At 38.2% G+C, this 20,797-nt stretch overlaps 1 protein-coding gene across 1 annotated transcript in view; it reads left to right on the top strand.

The window, feature by feature from the left end:
* LOC126174755 (calmodulin-binding transcription activator 1) overlaps positions 1-20,797 on the top strand; it is a 1,816,127-nt gene that overhangs the window by 1,697,394 nt on the left and 97,936 nt on the right. Inside the window, exons 25-26 of the mRNA XM_049921082.1 lie at positions 6,683-6,864; positions 7,447-7,592. Coding sequence (XP_049777039.1) covers positions 6,683-6,864; positions 7,447-7,592 — 328 coding nt within the window. The remainder of the gene's footprint in view (positions 1-6,682; positions 6,865-7,446; positions 7,593-20,797) is intronic.

Here is a 20,797-nt window from a genome sequence, read left to right as displayed (position 1 = left end):
AATTGAGTGTTTTTGTTGTTAATACATTATTTACATGATCACCACAAAGAAGCAACTACGTGCATGTCCTTGAAATGTCATAGTGCTACGTGTTGGAAGCCATATTTTCCTAAGATCACTATATTGGATGAAAAAATATAGAACAATTCTTATTGTTATTTGGAATGATTATTCTTAGTTTTTGATAATGCGTGGAGTTGAGTTACTTACAAAACACAATCTTCACTTGTCACACCATAAATCTCTGTGCTTTGTCCACTGCCTCATATACTTCAAAGCATGTTGTTGTTGTTGTTGTTGTTGTTTTTGTTGTGGTCTTCAGTCCCGAGACTGGTTTGATGCAGCTCTCCATGCTACTCTATCCTGTGCAAGCTTCTTCATCTCCCAGTACCTACTGCAACCTACATCCTTCTGAATCTGCTTAGTATATTCATCTCTTGGTCTCCCCCTACGATTTTTACCCTCCATGCTGCCCTCCAATACTACATTGGTGATCCCTTGATGCCTCAGAACATGTCCTACCAACCAATTCCTTCTTCTGGTCAAGTTGTGCCACAAACTTCTCTTCTCCCCAATCTTATACAATACTTCCTCATTAGTTATGTGATCTACCCATCTAATCTTCAGCATTCTTCTGTAGCAACACATTTCGAAAGCTTCTATTCTCTTCTTGTCCAAACTATTTACCGTCCATGTTTCACTTCCATACATGGCTACACTCCATACAAATACTTTCAGAAATGACTTCCTGACACTTAAATCTATACTCGATGTTAACAAATTTCTCTTCTTCAGAAACGCTTTCCTTGCCATTGCCAGTCTACATTTTGTATCCTCTCTACTTCGACCATCATCTGTTATTTTGCTCCCCAAATAGCAAAACTCCTTTACTACTTTAAGTATCTCATTTCCTAATCTAGTACCCTCAACATCACCCGACTTAATTCAACTACATTCCATTATCCTCGTTTTGCTTCTGTTGATATTCATCTTATATCCTCCCTTCAAGACACCATCCATTCCGTTCAACTGGTCTTCCAAGTCCTTTGCTGTCTCTGACAGAATTACAATGTCATCGGCAAACCTCAAAGTTTTTATTTCTTCTCCATGGATTTTAATACCTACACCGAATTTTTCTTTTGTTTCCTTTACTGCTTGCTCAATATACAGATTGAATAACATCAGGGAGAGGCTAGAACCCTGTCTTACTCCCTTCCCAACCACTGCTTCCCTTTCATGTCCCTCGACTCTTATAACTGCCATCTGGTTTCTGTACAAATTGTAAATAGCCTTTCGCTCCCTGTATTTTACCCCTGCCACCTTTAGAATTTGAAAGAGAGTATTCCAGTCAACATTGTCAAAAGCTTTCTCTAAGTCTACAAATGCTAGAACCGTAGGTTTGCCTTTCCTTAATCTTTCTTCTAAGATAAGTCGTAAGGTCAGTATTGCCTCACGTGTTCCAGGATTTCTACGGAATCCAAACTGATCTTCCCCAAGGTCGGCTTCTACTAGTTTTTCCATTCTTCTGTAAAGAATTTGTGTTAGTATTTTGCAGCTGTGGCTTATTAAACTGATTGTTCGGTAATTTTCACATCTGTCAACACCTGCTTCCTTTGGGATTGGAATTATTATGTTCTTCTTGAAGTCTGAGGGTATTTCACCTGTTTCATACATCTTGCTCACCACATGGTAGAGTTTTGTCAATACTGGCTCTCCCAAGGCCTTCAGTGGTTCCAATGGAATGTTGTCTACTCCGGGGGCCTTGTTTCGACTCAGGTCTTTCAGTGCTCTGTCAAACTCTTCACGCAGTATCGTATCTCACATTTCATCTTCATCTACATCCTCTTCCATTTCCATAATATTGTCCTCATGTACATCGCCCTTGTATAGACCCTTTATATACTCCTCAGGTGCAACCACAACGGAGGGGTATCTGTTGAGAGGCCAGACAAACATGTGGTTCCTGAAGAGGGGCAGCAGCCTTTTCAGTAGTTGCAGGGGCAACAGTCTGGATGATTGACTGATCTGGCTTTGTAACATTAACCAAAACGGCCTTGCTGTGCTGGTACTGCGAACGGCTGAAAGCAAGGGGAAACTACAGCCATAATTTTTCCCGAGGACATGCAGCTCTACTGTATGATTAAATGATGATGGTGTCCTCTTGGGTAAAGTATTCCGGAGGTAAAATAGTCCCCCATTCGGATCTCCGGGCGGGGACTACTCAAGAGGACGTCGTTGTCAGGAGAAAGAAAACTGGCGTTCTACGGATCGGAGCGTGGAATGTCAGAGCGTGGAATGTCAGATCCCTTAATCGGGCAGGTAGGTTAGAAAATTTAAAAAGGGAAATGGATAGGTTAAAGTTAGATATAGTGGGAATTAGTGAAGTTCGGTGGCAGGAGGAACAAGACTTTTGGTCAGGTGATTACAGGGTTATAAAAGAAATACAGTAGAAGAAGAATGGGTAGCTCTGAGGGATGAAGTAGTGAAGGCAGCAGAGGATCAAGTAGGTAAAAAGACGAGGGCTAATAGAAATCCTTGGGTAACAGAAGAAATATTGAATTTAATTGATGAAAGGAGAAAATATAAAAATGCAGTAAATGAAGCAGGCAAAAAAGAATACAAACGTCTCAAAAATGATATCGACAGGAAGTGCAAAATGGCTAAGCAGGGATGGCTAGAGGACAAATGTAAGGATGTAGAGGCTTGTCTCACTAGGGGTAAGATAGATACTGCCTACAGGAAAATTAAAGAGACCCTTGGAGAGAAGAGAGCCACTTGTATGAATATCAAGAGCTCAGATGGCAACCCAGTTCTAAGCAAGGAAGGGAAGGCAGAAAGGTGGAAGGAGTATATAGAGGGTTTATACAAGGGCGATGTACTTGAGGACAATATTATGGAAATGGAAGAGGATGTAGATGAAGACGAAATGGGAGATAAGATACTGCGTGAAGAGTTTGACAGAGCAATGAAAGACTTGAGTCGAAACAAGGCCCCGGGAGTAGACAACATTCCATTTGAACTACTGATGGCCTCGGGAGAGCCAGTCATGACAAAACTCTACCATCTGGTGAGCACGATGTATGCAACCGGCGAAATACCCTGAGACTTCAAGAAGAATATAATAATTCCAATCCCAAAGAAAGCAGGTGTTGACAGATGTGAAAATTACCGAACTATCAGTTTAATAAGTCACAGCTGCAAAATACTAACGCGAATTCTTTACAGACGAATGGAAAAACTGGTAGAAGCCGACCTCGGGGATGATCAGTTTGGATTCCGTAGAAATGTTGGAACACGTGAGGCAATACTGACCTTACGACTTATCTTAGAAGAAAGATTAAGAAAAGGCAAACCTACGTTTCTAGCATTTGTAGACTTAGAGAAAGCTTTTGACAATGTTAACTGGAATACTCTCGTTCAAATTCTGAAGGTGGCAGGGGTAAAATACAGGGAGCGAAAGGCTATTTACAATTTGTACAGAAACCAGATGGCAGTTATAAGAGTCGAGGGGCATGAAAGGGAAGCAGTGGTTGGGAAAGGAGTAAGACAGGGTTGTAGCCTATCCCCGATGTTATTCAATCTGTATATTGAGCAAGCAGTAAAGGAAACAAAAGAAACATTCGGAGTAGGTATTAAAATTCATGGAGAAGAAGTAAAAACTTTGAGGTTCGCCGATGACATTGTAATTCTGTCAGAGACAGCAAAGGACTTGGAAGAGCAGTTGAACGGAATGGACAGTGTCTTGAAAGGAGGATATAAGATGAACATCAACAAAAGCAAAACGAGGATAATGGAATGTAGTCAAATTAAGTCCGGTGATGCTGAGGGATTAGATTAGGAAATGAGACACTTAAAGTAGTAAAGGAGTTTTGCTATTTAGGGAGTAAAATAACCGATGATGGTCGAAGTAGAGAGGATATAAAATGTAGACTGGCAATGGCAAGGAAAGCGTTTCTCAAGAAGAGGAATTTGTTAACATCGAGTATAGATTTAAGTGTCAGGAAGTCGTTTCTGAAAGTATTTGTATGGAGTGTAGCCATGTATGGAAGTGAAACATGGACGATAACTAGTTTGGACAAGAAGAGAATAGAAGCTTTCGAAATGTGGTGCTACAGAAGAATGCTGAAGATAAGGTGGGTAGATCACGTAACTAATGAGGAGGTATTGAATAGGATTGGGGAGAAGAGAAGTTTGTGGCACAACTTGACTACAAGAAGGGATCGGTTGGTAGGACATGTTTTGAGGCATCAAGGGATCACAAATTTAGCATTGGAGGGCAGTGTGGAGGGTAAAAATCGTAGAGGGAGACCAAGAGATGAATACACTAAGCAGATTCAGAAGGATGTAGGTTGCAGTAGATACTGGGAGATGAAGAAGCTTGCACAGGATAGAGTAGCATGGAGAGCTGCAGCAAACCAGTCTCAGGACTGAAGACCACAACAACAACAATACTCCTTCCACCTTTCTGCTTTCCCTTCTTTGCTTAGAACTGGGTTTCCATCTGAGCTCTTGATGTTCATACAAGTGGTTCTCTTATCTCCAAAGGTCTCATTAATTTTCCTGTAGGCAGTATCTATCTTACCCCTAGTGAGATAAGCCTCTATATCCTTACATTTGTCCTCTAGCCATCCCTGCTTAGCCATTTTGCACTTCGTGTCGATCTCATTTTTGAGACGTTTGTATTCCTTTTTGCCTGCTTCATTTACTGCATTTTTATATTTTCTCCTTTCATCAATTAAATTCAATATTTCTTCTGTTACCCAAGGATTTCTACTAGCCCTCGTCTTTTTACCTACTTGATCCTCTGCTGCCTTCACTACTTCATCCCTCAAAGCTACCCATTCTTCTTCTACTGTATTTCTTTCCCGCATTCCTGTCAATTGTTCCCTTATGCTCTCCCTGAAACTCTGTACAACCTCTGGTTCTTTCAGTTTATCCAGGTCCCATCTCCTTAAATTCCCACCTTTTTGCAGTTTCTTCAGTTTTAATCTACAGGTCATAACCAATAGATTGTGGTCAGAGTCCACATCTGCCCCTGGAAATGTCTTACAATTTAAAACCTGGTTCCTAAATCTCTGTCTTACCATTATATAATCTGTCTGATACCTTTTAGTATCTCCAGGGTTCTTCCATGTATACAACCTTCTATCATGATTCTTAAACCAAGTGTTAGCTATGATTAAGTTGTGCTCTGTGCAAAATTCTACCAGGCGGCTTCCTCTTTCATTTCTTAGCCCCAATCCATATTCACCTACTATGTTTCCTTCTCTCCCTTTTCCTACACTCGAATTCCAGTCACCCATGACTATTAAATTTTCGTCTCCCTTCACTATCTGAATAATTTCTTTTATTTCATCATACATTTCTTCAATTTCTTCGTCATCTGCAGAGCTAGTTGGCATATAAACTTGTACTACTGTAGTAGGTGTGGGCTTCGTATCTATCTTGGCCACAATAATGCGTTCACTATGCTGTTTGTAGTAGCTTACCCGCATTCCTATTTTCCTATTCATTATTAAAGCTACTCCTGCATTACCCCTATTTGACTTTGTGTTTATAACCCTGTAGTCACCTGACCAGAAGTCTTGTTCCTCCTGCCACCGAACTTCACTAATTCCCACTATATCAAAGCATGTTGTAAGAAAAAATTAAAAACATCATAATTAAAATATAATTGTAACCCTGTGTACACCCCCTCAGAGGGCAGAGTTGTAGTCACAATTTAAAAGTGTTGTGGGCTTGGAAATAGTGTACTCATGTTCAGAAAAAAGAAACCACATCAGTTTATTTTCTTATGGAGATTACGTAGTGAGGATTACCATGGGCAGGAGGAAGGGGGTGCAGTAACAGATAACTTCAGTAACCTGAGAGCTGTCTTGGAGTATAAGGGAATTGAAAAGATAAGGAAAGGTAAAGCCATTTAGCGTCTACTCTGATGGTGACTCAGAACAGAAGAGAGCTCTGTTTTGCAAGTGCAGCTCAAGAGAGCCATAAGTCAGATGATCCTGCAGCTTGATTTGGTTGGCAGAGTGACTTTGCTGATGACGATTCATCTTTCTCCAGCATAAATTGCTTTACTTTTGTTGCATAAGTGGGAAGGCACTGAACAAAAAAGGCAGACTTTTGTAAAATTTAAAAATTTCTTGCATTTGGGGTCTTAAACATTTCCCTAATTCTAAAATGTAAACTTTCATGCCTTTTGTTACTTCTGTTGCCACACAGTGGAGCAGTAGTGGACAACAGCAACCAAAAATGGCCAGTTGCACTTGAGTTTTGGAAACATATGACATCAGATGTAGAAACAAACTTTTACAGCAGTCTGCAGAAAGCTTGGGGTGTGAATCAGACATGCATAGAACATACCCCTCCCTTCCTCTTCAACGTGTCCTCAGCAGATAGGGACAAAACATTTGGTTTCTACAAGAAATGCTTTCAACTACAGCACAATAGCCCAGAGTATTTTAAGAAGTAAGACATTTTCCCTGAATATCAAATGGGCTCTTTTTAATACCAGGAAATCCATTAAAATTCATTGTTAATTCATTATTCATTGTTAATTCGTTATGGATGCATAAGACATTGTATGTAACAAATTATGTATGTGTTAAATTTCCAATGTTGGGAAGTGTTGTGAATATTTCCACTAAATGGTCACTACATGAGTGTGTGTAAATCTGTGCAGGTACTATGATGTGAGCACACCAGGCTCCTCCATGAGCCCAGCCTCCTCCAGCTGTCTACAGTCTCCTTGCTCATTCACACTTGATTCGCCATCTCCACCGCCAACTACAGCTGACTTCTGTGAATTTTTTCAGGCATCTGGAAATGTATTTGAGAAGGATTTCTCAAACCTCACACTTTCAGGTATTTGTTCTTTACTTTGCCTGTCTGATCCTGGTTCATTCTTACTAAAACCTGAATGTTTTCTGGCTGCTGCTTTATAAAAGAGATACAATTGCAAGTAAATACTCCCAACTGTACTGATTACTCAGGAAAATGAGTCAGAACAACTGGCTGCAGCAGAAGGTGTTGTGAAAGATGTTGGCCTCAAGATTGTTTTAAACAGTATCATGTAAAGGAAAATATGACACTTCATGAGAGAATATAATGCAGATTTTAAATTTGTGAATCTCTATTTCAATATAGTGTCAGTTTGTAAGTGTTAATCGTAGAACAAAAACATGGTATACAAATATAAATGTAGGAGTTCACATTATGTACTTCAGTAAATAATTTTCCTCTGATTCCTTCGTATCCTAAATAACAAATGTCAAATGAGGTGAATAAGTGCATATATGGTGGAATTAGAGGTGTAAGTATAGTGGTTCTGAAAGGCATTAAACATTAGACATTCAGTGATTGTTGTGGCAATAATTTCATAAAATTTTTGATTATGTTTACAATTTTCATTATTGGCTCCTGAAAATTTATTTTTTACTTTCAAAGATAGGGAACAACGAGAACTGTATGAAGCAGCAAAAATCATTCAAAAGGCATACCGTTCATATAAAGGCCGAAAGAAGTTGGAGGAACAGGATAAAGAAAGAGCTGCTGCAGTACTTATTCAAAACTACTATCGTCGGTATAAACAGGTAATCACTTTATACATTTTAACCGTGATAAAAATATTAGTATAAATTATTGTATTTCACTTTCAGTACACTTGTGACTGGTACAATATATATTTTACTTACTTTGAAGAGCTAAGATCATGCATTTGTAGATATACATTTACTATTTTTTAGTGACTGTATTTTATATAGAGTATTTTCAAAATTATTCTGCACAGTGAATTTCTTTTATCCAGTTAACATTCCCTCTGTGCTCTCAGTTTTCAAAAATCCCATTCTTAAAGTTGTGCAATAATTTACATAGATGGCAATTATGGGGCCCCAGGCTAAGTCTGGCATTGCTTCCACCTACTTGTGTCAAACTCCTTCTTTCTTTCTTCCTATCGGCCTCCCTTGGTCAACTCTCATTTTTTGTCAATTTCAATGGTATTAGTTATCAAGGATGGAAGGTATCTTTGAGTTTCTAGTCTTCTTCGCAGTTGGATAGCATTACCCTTAATCTCTTATGAAGAAGTACATTCATAATTGTAATTAAGTAATCGACTGTGGAAAATCCTTAGCAGAATAACTCCAAGACAGGATTCGGATTCAGTGGGATATCATTCAGAAGGCAGAAAAGGCATTTAAACTTCCTACAGGCACTAAGTACACGAAACCTTCAGAAACATTAAATCTAAACAGATCTCATTCTTCTTGACACAATGTTAACTTTCTGGGTAAAACTGGGAAATTAAAGCTTGTTACTGGCATAATGAACAAACACAAAATTCTAATCATGGCTATTAAAAAAAATTAGGAACAGTGATCAAGATCCAATGGATAAGGACACCGAATTCGTAAAGGAATACCAGGAAAACAATTCATGAACAGTTGCCTACAATGTGGAAATGGTTTCTAATAAATCTCACAGTCATTGACTTAATCATAGAATTTATATCTTAATCATCCAGACTTCCAGCCTTAACTTTGAAATCCACAAGTAAGCCATACACAGTTATCAACACACACACTCCCATAAGTCAGAAAAATAATACCTTAAAGGACACAGAGAAACTGGAAAACTGGAATATTATGGAGCAAATCTTGATAAACATTTCACCATCAGGCATTAAAATTCTCCTTCGTGATTTAATGGAGAAATGGGACAAGAAAGAAGATACTGACATATCATTGGAAAATTGCCAGCTCATAAGCAAACCAACAGAAATGGTCAAAGATAGACTGAAATTTGCAGGAACCTCTAACTTATCTCAAAGTTAACATACTACAGAAGGAAACCCCATAATGTAAAAGCGAAGGAACATGCAGACTGTAGAAAAGGCAAACGGTATTTAGGCCGGAGGGTTAATTTCTGGCCATTCCGGCCGTTTAGCCTACTAGTTTGCGATAAATAATGCACAATGATATCTCCAATGCTGAGATAACAAGATCTTTATTCGTTTATTTGGCAATGAATACAGGATGTCTTTTTAGACGCAGCGTATGTCAAGGCAAGACTCGCACAAAAACGAATAAGTGACTTGTTGACTGGTTACTAAAGGACTAACATGGAGAAAAAAAGATTCTTAAGAATTAACATGGAGAAATCAAGAACATGGAAAAAACTTTATACTAAGAATGGATGGCACATAGTAATGGATCCAACACAGCACTCCTTGTGGCCAGTGTGGAACTAATTTATCTGCACAAAATAAAATACTTGCGGTGTGACACATGGATGATGCGCTTGTGAACCGAACTGCACTGCACTGCATTGCACTGCGCTGCACTACTAATTGTGGTCACTACAACAGCCTCCTCAGTGGGAGCGGAGCGCCATCCGGGAAGTGCACCAGGAAGTGGACATGCTGACCAGACCTTGCGGTGTGCTGGTCCCCTGGAACTGATTTCCTGGTCGGTGGTGGTACTGGAGCTGCTGTTCCGGACCAAGTTCTGGGTGAAGCTGTGTTCACCGAGTCTCAGTTGGGGGTGACTCGATGAAGATGTAGGCTGGTTTGACCATGTCAGTTGTAACAGTGGCTTGTTTTCCATCCACAAGAATATCTAGTGTGCGACCTCCCCTACTGGTGATTTGATGTCCCCTGTGTAAGGTGCTGGAGGGTCAGTTTGACACTATCAGATCGTAACATAACATGAGTGCACATCCTGATGTCTTTGTGTACAAAGGTGGCAACAGTTCCATGCCTAGACAGTTGTGGAGGCCAGATTTTCCTTACATGATCAAGAAGGTGACTGTCGAAGATAGATGGGTCTACATCAGGCTATGGAGTCGCGTCTGCAAATTCACCAGGCAGTTGTAATGACCCTCCATACACTAGTTGTGCAGAGGAACTGTCTGGATCTGGCTTGTGTGAGTTTCGTAAGCCAAGCAGGACCATCGGGAGAGCTACTGTCCACCCAGCATTGTGGCACATCAGGGCTGCTTTCAAAGTGCGGTGCCAATGCTCTGTCACGCTGTTACTGGTTGGGTTGTAGCTGGTTGTGTTGTGGTGGCTCATCCCACAGAACACTGTTAGCTTTGTGAACAAATCAGAGTCAAATTGTTTTCCACGAACTGTGGTGATATGCAAAGGACAGCCAAATCATGACACCCAGTTTAATATGAAGGCATATGCCAAGGTTTCTGCCGAGACATTGTCCGCTGGAGCTGCTTCTGGCCAACGTGTGAATCGGTTGATCATCGTCAGCAAATATCGATGACCATTTGAAGGTGGTAACGGTCCCACAATGTCAATGTGTATGTGCGTGAAATGGTTGGTGGTTATAGGAAAGTTTCCAGTAGGTGTTTGTGCATGCCAGCCGACCTTACTGCACTGACACTGTATACAAGGGAGGACCCAAAACAAAACAGATTGTTATCATAAAAAATTTATTGATGAACCTTTTTACAAAATTACTTCAGTCACCTTCAAAATACTCTCCATTACATACGATGCACTTCTCAAGTCTCTTTTCCCACTGTTGGAAGCATGTTTGGAACTCTTCAAGTTTGATATTGTCCAGTGCCCTTTGCAAAGCTGTTTTTACTGCCTCCACATCATCATAACGCTCCCCATTTAGCATTTTTTTCATTCGTGGAAATAGGAAAAAGTCGCACGGGGCTAGGTCCGGCGAATACGGAGCTTGGGGAACGACAGACCACCTCTGAGATGCCAAATAGTGGGTCACTCGTAAGTCCGTGTGTGCTGGAGCGTTGTCATGATGCAGAAACCAGTCACCTGATCGCCAAAGTTCCGGGTGTTTCCTCCTCACATCCTCTCGCAGACGCGTTAAAGCATCCAAGTAAAAGTGCTGGTTAACAGTCTGGCTAGGGGGTATGAATTCCCGATGCACAATTCCACGAACATCCAAAAAGACAATGATCATTGTCGTCACATTTGACCTCACTTGCCTTGCTTTTTTTGGTCTGGGAGAGTTGGGAGTCCTCCACTGGCTTGATGCTTGCTTGGTGTCTGGGTCATACCCGTAACACTAACTCTCATCCCCTGTAATGAATTTGTTCAAGAAGTTTGGATCACATGCAATCTCTGTTTTTAAGTTCTGACACACATTCATGCAAATGGTTTTTTGCTCCTGTGTGAGAAGGTGCGGAAAAAATTTAGCAGCAACACATCTCATGTGCAAATCCTCACTCAAAATCCGCTGGTACGAGCTCCAACTGATTCCTGTCTCTGCTGAAATTTGGTCAATCGTTTGGCAACGATCCTCGTTGATCTTTTGGCGGACCTTTTCAATGTTCTCCTCATTTCGCGATGTTGAAGGGCGTCCAGAATGAGCTTGATCTTCAACACACATCTCACCATGTTTAAAGCACCCAAACCACTCAAAAACCTGTGTGCGGCTCATAGTGTCCTCCTGGAAAGCTTCCTGAAGCATTTGGTGTGTCTCCATTGCAGTTTTTTTAAGCAGGAAGCAAAATTTCACACACACTCTTTGTTCTTTTACAGTTGCCATAACGACTTCGCAGAGGTAACCCACCAACAGTCAGAGAACCACAATACCACACTTGCACGTTCAGCTCTACACTGACGCTATCTGCACAGCTGTTTCTTGAAGGTCTCTACTAACACCATCTAGTGTGAGAACCCTGCACTATGTCTACAAGTGGCATCGCCCTTGGAGTCCGGTTTCTTTTGAGTCCCCCTCGTACAACATCGGGTCCACTCATGGCAGTCTTTCTTCATCCCTGGCCACATCAAGCAATCTGAGATTAGGTGTATTGTAGTGTGTGCTCCAGGATGGAACAGGTTATGCAAAGATGTAAACACATTTTTCCTGAATCTTGCGGGTAAAAATGATCATGGTTTGGCTGCAGACAAGTACAACTTGATGCCTGTGCCAGGAACGTTGACTAACTGCGGATCCAATTTAGATTTGTTTTCCTGCAACAGCTCTTGTAGTTATGGGTCAGTAAGTTTTGCTTCTGCGAGTTCCATGTCGTCCGTGGTGGAGACGCTGCTGACACAGGAGACAATCCGCTACTACATTCTCGATCCCGGATGTATGCTAGATGTTTGTGCTGAACTGCGCAATATACAGCAAGTGGTTGTGCTGCCATGGTGCAGCACCAAGTCTTCCTTTGCCTCCTCCAAAGATCTCTGTCCAAAAAAGTGTGTTCTCTTATTTTTACTAAACTCATTGACACAGTGACCACTTTGAAATCTTTCGGAAAACTGGCATTAAGCAGTGACCTCACATGGTCTATATATACATATTTTGCAATAACGTCATTCATTTTTCTTTTTGACGTAGAAAATTAACAAAATACATTTCATTTAGGTAGTGTCAGTGGCAAAATATAGTGCTGCCACTAGCAGATCAACTTAAACTTGTAATAGCCTTCCTCACAGTAAATTCACAAAATATACTTTATCATATTTCACAGATACAATATTTCACATGACCTACTGATTATACTTCTCCATTTGGAATTATCATAAAAAGACTCAAATTATACTTTTAATTTAAAGTGAGTGAGAATCTGCTAGCTATTACATTTTGCACACACCCAAAAGACTTGTACAGCCAAAGACTGGACAAAACTTTTGAAACTTGTTCAAGTAACAATGGGTACAATTCTACATTATGGCAGTGAACGTGGCAATACAAATTTTCTGTTGTGTGTGCATTACAAAATTATATAATCAGTTTACCAGTGACACAAATAGTTTCTGTAAAACTTGTCTGTAAGACAAAGATGGATTGCAAGTTTCTTAACTTTTCACAGAATTCCAATGTGAACAGGTGTACATAACAGTAGATATTTTATCACTTGTATTAACTGTTCTTAACGAATTCCTGTCAACAGGTGAAAATCTGTTGTTTCTCAAAGTATTTACATGTGCAGTCCCTCAGCTGCTTGGTGGGACAGAAGTAGCATCTGTTACTGACATTCAGGTGAAAAAACATTTCAGTATTCTAAAAAGTACAAAACACAAGTGTAAAATAAATTTTTCATAGAAATGCAGCTTATTAGTTTTGACATGTTTAATAAATCTTTACATGACATATCCAGAACAAATTTCAAAGTGATGCTGTTCACACACTGCTATTCAGATGATCTACAGTTACAATGGCAGTCCTAGTGCCACAGTTTACATTACATATAAGGGATGATTGCAGCTCAAATGCTGTAAAAACATGTTTCTTTTCATAGTGTAGTCGACATACTGCTGGTTGATTAATGACTCATAGTAAAGTTAATTTTACATCTCTTATTATCAAAAGCCTGAGGAGGCAAACTAATACTGACTTCCAGTCAGATTATGGTGTTCACAGAGTTTCTGTACTGAAATTTTTGCATATCAATGCACGAAAAATGTTTGGTCACTAATCTTCATAACATGGTATGTATAAAATCCATGTACTGTGTATTTTCATTAAATTACTAAATAGAATATGAGCATTTTCAATGGATAAGTCTAGCACCAATCTTCAGATTACATTTATCAAGCATTTTGTTTCATGACATGGGTTTTATGTAGCTTTTTGTTAATACAAGATCTCCTATGCTGAACTGTGTATGCTTTGCATCTCATGTCACTGTTTTTTCTTATCATACTATTGTTTTGTTGTTTTTTCTGTCAATTTCATCTTTTTCATAAGCTTAAATATCTTTACAAACAGGAAATTCTGTAAGTTCTTTAATCAAATAAGCTGACTTTTTGTCAAACAAAATCTCATAATGTGAAAACTCTGTGGTGGAATTATGCCTTCAAAAATATTAATGTTTCCTATCCAGTTGGCATGACCGTTGTCGTAATTCCTACACAGTCTTCCAGTTTCTCTCATATACCTTTTTGTGGGGTTATATTTTGGTGAATATGCTGAAATCAGTATATGTTTTACGTTGTAATCATTTGTGAACTCCTTTCATGTTTTTAAAGTAAACTGAGTTCCATTGTCCAACAAGATTGCTTTAGGCATGCCTACTGTATTGAAGTGATCTTTTGTGATTTTTTCGGTAATTCTCTTGCTGATTGTCATTTTCAATGGGTAAAGTTTCATGTAAATAGAGAACAAATCTACCCTCACAAATATGTACAAAAAACAACTTTTGGCCTTTGGTAATTGGCCAAACAAGTAGATGCTTACTAAATCCATTTGTTTATCTAGGATAACATTTTGCGTATAGCCTCTGCTAATTTTGTTGCTCACCTTTACTCTTTGACCTTGGTCACAGCTAGCAGGGAAACTCCAGACCCTTCTAGAAATATTGTGAAAGTATATGATTTCCTGAATATTTTTAAATACACTTTAGCAATTCAAAATGTCCAAAACTTTCATGAGTATATCTTATTAATGCATCTGTAAACAGATCTGACCAACAAACTTTCCACCTGTTGCTGTCAGAGCTATGTTTATAAAATAGTATGCCTTTATAGATTTGGTAGTATTGATGTGCTTTTTCATTTCCCTTTTTGCCTAAATAATTTTTGACATGTTTCCGATGGTCATCAGGATTTTGAATGCATCCAAACTGATTGCAAATTCTTTTAATTTATTTTTCATCCTTTACCCTTCTTAAAGACATTATTTTGAAATTTGCGCCTAAACTTTTGTTCTCATATCCTTCTTCACCCCTCACTGGTAACCTAGATAGAGCATCCACTATGATGTTATCCTTTCCCTTAATGTACTGAACTGTGTAGTCTAATTGTTGTAGGTAAACTGGCCACCTGGTAATTCTTCTATCCCTTGAGTATATGACAAAGCTTCATGGTCTGAGTATACTTTTATCTTATACCAAGAAAATAATTTCTGAACTTTTTGAACTCTCATACTGTTGCTAATAATTATTTTTCTGCAATTATGACATTTCTTTCTTGCTTCTGTAATGTCCTACTTGAAAAGCTATTGAGTGGTGTTCTGTTTTTCCATTAATTTCCTTTTCCTGAACCCAATCCTGTATCACATCTGAGTGTCATGAGGTAAAAGATCAGGTCTATGTAGAATCTTGCTATCACATAACTGCTTTTTAATTTCATCAAAGGCTAACTGGCATTCACTAGTCAGTTCCCATACTGTGCTTTTCTTTTATAAATTATTGAAACTGGGTGCATTCAATGCTTGTGTTCTTATGTACTTTCTATAGAATCCCACTAGCCCACAGAATGACTTTTATTTCTTGGTTTTGGAAACTTTGCTATGCCTTCAGCTTTTTGGGATCAGCCAAAATTCCCCTCTTCACTAACGCTGTGGCCCAAAAATTTCAACTGGCTCATCGAGAACTTGCACTTTTCAAGTTTTAAAGTCATACCTCCAATTTCATTTTTCTTCCAGTTTCCATTAAAGTGTTAACGTGTTCTTCCCAACTTTTACTTGATAATAAGATGTCAAATGTCATCTACATATGTAGTTAATTTCACCAAAAGTTCCCTCCCTAATACATAATCCAAACCCCTGATGAACTCTGATACAGAAACATTTGGGCCAAATGGTACAACACAGTACTGAAAGCTTTTTCCATTATATAAAAATGCTTTGTATTTTCTCGATTCCTTTTCTAACTCTTATCTGGTGAAACCCAGATGTCAGATCTAAACTGGTTACAAACTTTACATTTTCAAACTTATTGACTAATTCGTCAATGTTCTCTAGATGGTCAGTCTCCCCTTTGAGATATTTATTTAAATACCTAGAGTCAAGTACAATTTCTCTACTACGTACTGGCTGCTGGTTCTTTCTACTATTTTCCATCTTGGCGTTTCTTCCAAATCCCTTTATACTTCTTTCCTTTCACAACTTGGGATGACATAAGGCTTAAAAAATGGCTCATGAGCTTTTAATTTGGGTTTACAGTGATAACCTTTAACACTTTAACTCTTCCTGGTTTAACAGTAAAAAATATCTTTATATTCCCACAGAAAATCTCCTAGTTCTTCTCTGTTTTCTGGGCTTAAAGTTTCTAATTTAGACAATTTGTGAGTTTTAAGTTCTTTGTAAGAATTGCTACTTATTTCATCATTACTACATTCGTCAGCTTCCTCAAAATAACCTTTATCTCCAGATTCTTCTACCCCCCCTGATCTGTTTACTGTGGCCATTGTTTAACATTAAAATACTAGCCCACTTTTTGGGTCAGTAAAAGTTATTTTCATCTCACTCCAAATAGAATACACTTTTGCCTTTAGTATCCAATTCATTGTGAGTATCAGATTTTCGTTTAACCCCTCAACTACCAAGCATCCCTGAACAAAGTTAATATTATTGATCTTGAACTCTGATAAAACCTGTCTGGTGAGTAATTTGCTCCTCTTACCAGTGGCTCCTTTTATTCTTACAGCAATGTAATGTTGTTGTCACAGGAAATTCAGTAAAGTTTTCACTATTCTTTATTCTACCTCTCAATTTCTTCGAGATGGCGGTAATGGGACGCTCAGTGTCTAGAAGACAGTTACCTCTCTGATTATCAATCGGTATAGTAATATAAGGGCTATCTGGTTCATCCTGTTCTTCATCTTTTTCATTCTCGTATAAAAGATCTTCCTCAATTTCCCTTAAACTCATTCCTTCCTCTCTATCTGAAACTTAATGGCCGGCCGGAGTGGCCGTGCGGTTCTAGGCGCTACAGTCTGGAGCCGAGCGACCGCTACAGTCGCAGGTTCGAATCCTGCCTTGGGCATGGATGTGTGTGATGTCCTTAGGTTAGTTAGGTTTAATTAGTTCTAAGTTCTAGGTGACTGATGACCTCAGAAGTTAAGTCGCATAGTGCTCAGAGCCATTTGAGCCATTTTGAAACTTAATGACCTCCTCCTGATTGCAGACTTTCCAAACTACATTACATCTATAAGACTTTTTACTAGAAGCAATATTCACCTTGTTACCTGAATACATATTTTGCCAAATCTGCCTTAAAACTACTTGCATTTGACTATTGTTGCTAACATTATCATAGTGATCACTAGCTACCTTCAATATTTTGTTACTAATTAAGTTCTTTCTCTTATTTCTACTAAAGCAAGTGGACACAAAATGACTGACATCTACTGGCAAGAACAAACTATCATGTACTTCCCCATCTAACATAACACCATCATCTAAACCCACAATTGAACTCCTTTCGTCATTTTCCATCAAACTTTCACTTTTAATCTTGACATAAATCTCTCCATCTAATTTGTCACACAGTGAAGTACTATCAGCATCAAAAAAATCATTATTAGCATCATAATCTCATAAATACTCAGCATATCCATTATTATCCTCTGCACAAATATCATCATCAACATCGTCATTCAGGTAATCCCCTGTACTCTCCTCTTCCCTCCCAAGTGCATCACTCTTTGTGCATCTTCAACTTCAGCACCAGTAGGTTCATTCAGCATACCTACATCAGAATTATCCCTTAATCTCACTAAACAATATTAATCAGAATTCACATCATTAGTATCATTACACATCACTTCATTACTGTTAATACATTGAACAAATAAATTTGCAAAATGTAGCTACGAAGCTCTAATTTTGATTTCTTCTTACTTTTCTCTTCTTCTTTCATTTCACCCAGATTACCTTCACAAAATTCTCCACTAAATTCTATTTTATTCATTGTATGTGATGTGCTTGTATGTCCATTCCGACCTGTCCGGTTGAAACTATCTCTGCTTCTTCTGAAATTGCTGTTAACCTAATTTCAATACTTACTTCTCCTTGCCTCAAGCTGACCACTCCCCCTTGATGCAAATCATAGTTTTCCAGGTTGTACCTTCTATTTTCAGGGCTCCAATTACTAAAATTCCTTTCATGATTACTGTTATACTGGCAATTCCTTCACTCATGACCTCTGTCTTCATTATGCCTATTATTTCCTGTGTTACCTCTCCTGTCATCATCTCTATGCCCATCATCTCAGTAATTATCTCTTTGGTTAACATTATTATCTTGATAATGATTCCTATTATTCCTTCTCCTATCTCTGTTTTCACAGGGATCATTAGAAAAATTGCCAGTTTGGCAACATTCATTATCTATTGGTCTATCTTTATTACTTTGATTTCTCTCCAGTGCCAAGTCTAACGTACCTATGTATCTTAATGATGCTTCTATCAAATTGTCTCATCCATAGACCAATCTACGTTGCAGTTTATGCAGTAGAGGTCTCTTAATGGCATCTCTCTGGATCATTTCATCTAATGGTTTGTCAAGGTGTACTAACATTTTAATTTGTTCTTCACTTGTTTCATATGTCCACTACCATCCCTAAAATGCAGTCCATTTAAGAATTCTGATTTTTTTCCTGACTGTTTAATATCTGACCAGAACTTTCTCCTAAAATGTTTTTCAAACTCTGTAAAACTCATCCCAGAATGTATGATCTGATTTGCCCAGGATAAGGCCTCGCCATCTAAAAACCTTTTCACCACTTTAATCTTTAAGTTACCTGACATACTGACTGTAAAATTATCTTTACAGTGCCAAATAAAAGCCACAAGATGGATTTTGTTGCCTTCTGGAAAATTTTTAAGATTTATTTTACTGCAAACACTACCAACACTAGTGCAAAAGTTCTTAGTGATTAAATTTTCACCTATTTCAGAAACCTTCGATCATAAATTGGAAATATTACTGAAAAATGCATCTACTTTGCTTGTGACTTCTGAAAATTTTTTGTTAACAGTTTCAGTTACTTCATCTACCCTTTGGTTTAAAGCCGAGCTCTTGTTTTTAATAACAGTATGCAGTGTATTATTGACTTTTTATTTTTTATTAATCTCATCTAATAAGCTATTTCAAATGTCTGGATCTGTATTTTCAACTTTATCTAACCTCATATTGAACTCTTTGTGATCTGTGTACAAATTAGTAACCTCATTTACAATAATTTTGGTTTCCTCTACAGTGCTGTTGACAGTTATCTGAATTTGGACAGCATCTTTATGAACAAGTTTTAGGGCTTTCTCTTGCTCATGTACATTCTTTTCTAATTGATCTAGCTTTTTCCCTTGTTTATCCAGTTTTTTATGTAATTTAACAATATTATAAAAGGAAAGTTGCTACTCACCATATAGCAGAGATGCTGAGTCACTGATAGGCACAACAAAAAACTGTCACAAATAAGCTTTCTTCTTTTTGTTGTGCCTATCTGCAATTCAGCATCTCCACTATATGGTGAGTATCAGCTTTCCTTTCATAATATTGTTACATTTCATCCTGGATTTTCAGTTATTTGATTTTTATTTAATCTAATTATTCCTCTACATTGTTGCTGTGAAGTGAGTCTGATTAAATTGGCAAGTCTATTGAATATGGTTGCACCTGTACTGCTTTCTGTCTCACATTCATCCAGCCCTCAAAATGATCAAGTGCTACTGTTTTTGTTTTAATCAGCTTCCTCTTTTGACTCATTATCGCTAACATGGTCGACATGAATACTATGGACACCATTAATTAATTGCTGTATCACTGGTACCACCTTGTCCTCCTCCTCCTCCTCTACTGTGGACAACATTTTCTGCATTTACTTTTTTTCAAACTACAAAAAGAGATCTAATTAGTGACTCAACATAAAATCACAAAATAATGATGTCATCCTACCCCCCCCCCCCCCCCCCAAACACTTTACACATCAGTAAAAAAAAAAAAGTCGTTGAGACACCTTGGCATAGATGATAATGCAACTCAGTCACAAGATGATAAAGGTTGCTGTACTCACAGTCAAATTCTGCATCGAATTTGTCCAAAACAATTGTTCATCATTGCATCTTTATTCACAATCTTCTTTTGCCCAAATTTCATACCACTCTCAATGTATTTCCTTTTGGTTTGTCAGAATACACGTGTAACTTAGACCTATGTGAGCACTTTTTTGGCCAGAGTTTTATGTCAATCCCAGCTCCTCCTCCAGATGAAAAGTTCCTCTCCATTTTCAGAATCATTGGCACAATGAGTTGATCTGCTTCCATTGCTGTGTAAAAGGTAATTGATTTCCTGGTGGTACAACCTCTGGCCAGGCAGTCAGTTGTATGCCATTAATTTGTGCTACACATACTGTTTTTATAGTTTCCAAGATTTTTTTATTCATATCTTGAGACTGTTACAATGGAATAAAGAAAAACCATCACACCACTGTGCAGCTGTTCTACCTCCACCCCTAAACAATGAACCAAGTCTTCCTATGCCACCTTCAAAGATTTCCGTCCAAAAGAGAGCATCTCTTATTTTTACTAAACTCATTGACATGGTGGCCACTTTGAAATGTCTCGAAAAACTGGCTTAAGTCAGTGATCTCACAGGGCCTGTTTATACATGTTTTGCAATAATGTCATTTATTTTTCTTTTTGACACAGCAAGTTAACAAAATACATTTGATTTAGGCAGTGTCAGTCACAAAATGTAGCACTGCCAGGTATCAGGTCAACTTAAACTTGAAATAAATGTACCATATAGATGAAATAGATGTACCATATTTCGCAGATGCAGTATTTCACATAACCTATGGATTATACTTCTCAGTTTGGAATTATCATAAGAAGACTCAAAATATACTTTTAATTTAAAGTGAGTGAGAATCTGCTACCTATTATGTTTCAGCACATACTTCTAAAAATACTCGTGTTATATAGTCTTCACCCAAAATTAATAAAAATCATTCAGCTAACTGTAACCAATAAAAATCCCAAGGTTCAAGGAAATTGTGAAATCTTTCACAAGAAAAACCAGTCTTAGATTACCGGTAGGTGGTGGATTATCCCCACTGCTTTTCAATGTAGCTCTTGCTTACATTA

The sequence above is a fragment of the Schistocerca cancellata genome, chromosome 3 (assembly GCF_023864275.1).
Source record: "Schistocerca cancellata isolate TAMUIC-IGC-003103 chromosome 3, iqSchCanc2.1, whole genome shotgun sequence".
NCBI lineage: Eukaryota > Metazoa > Arthropoda > Insecta > Orthoptera > Acrididae > Schistocerca > Schistocerca cancellata.
Note: the sequence above shows the minus strand (reverse complement) of the source record. Positions and strands in the feature narration are given on the sequence as shown.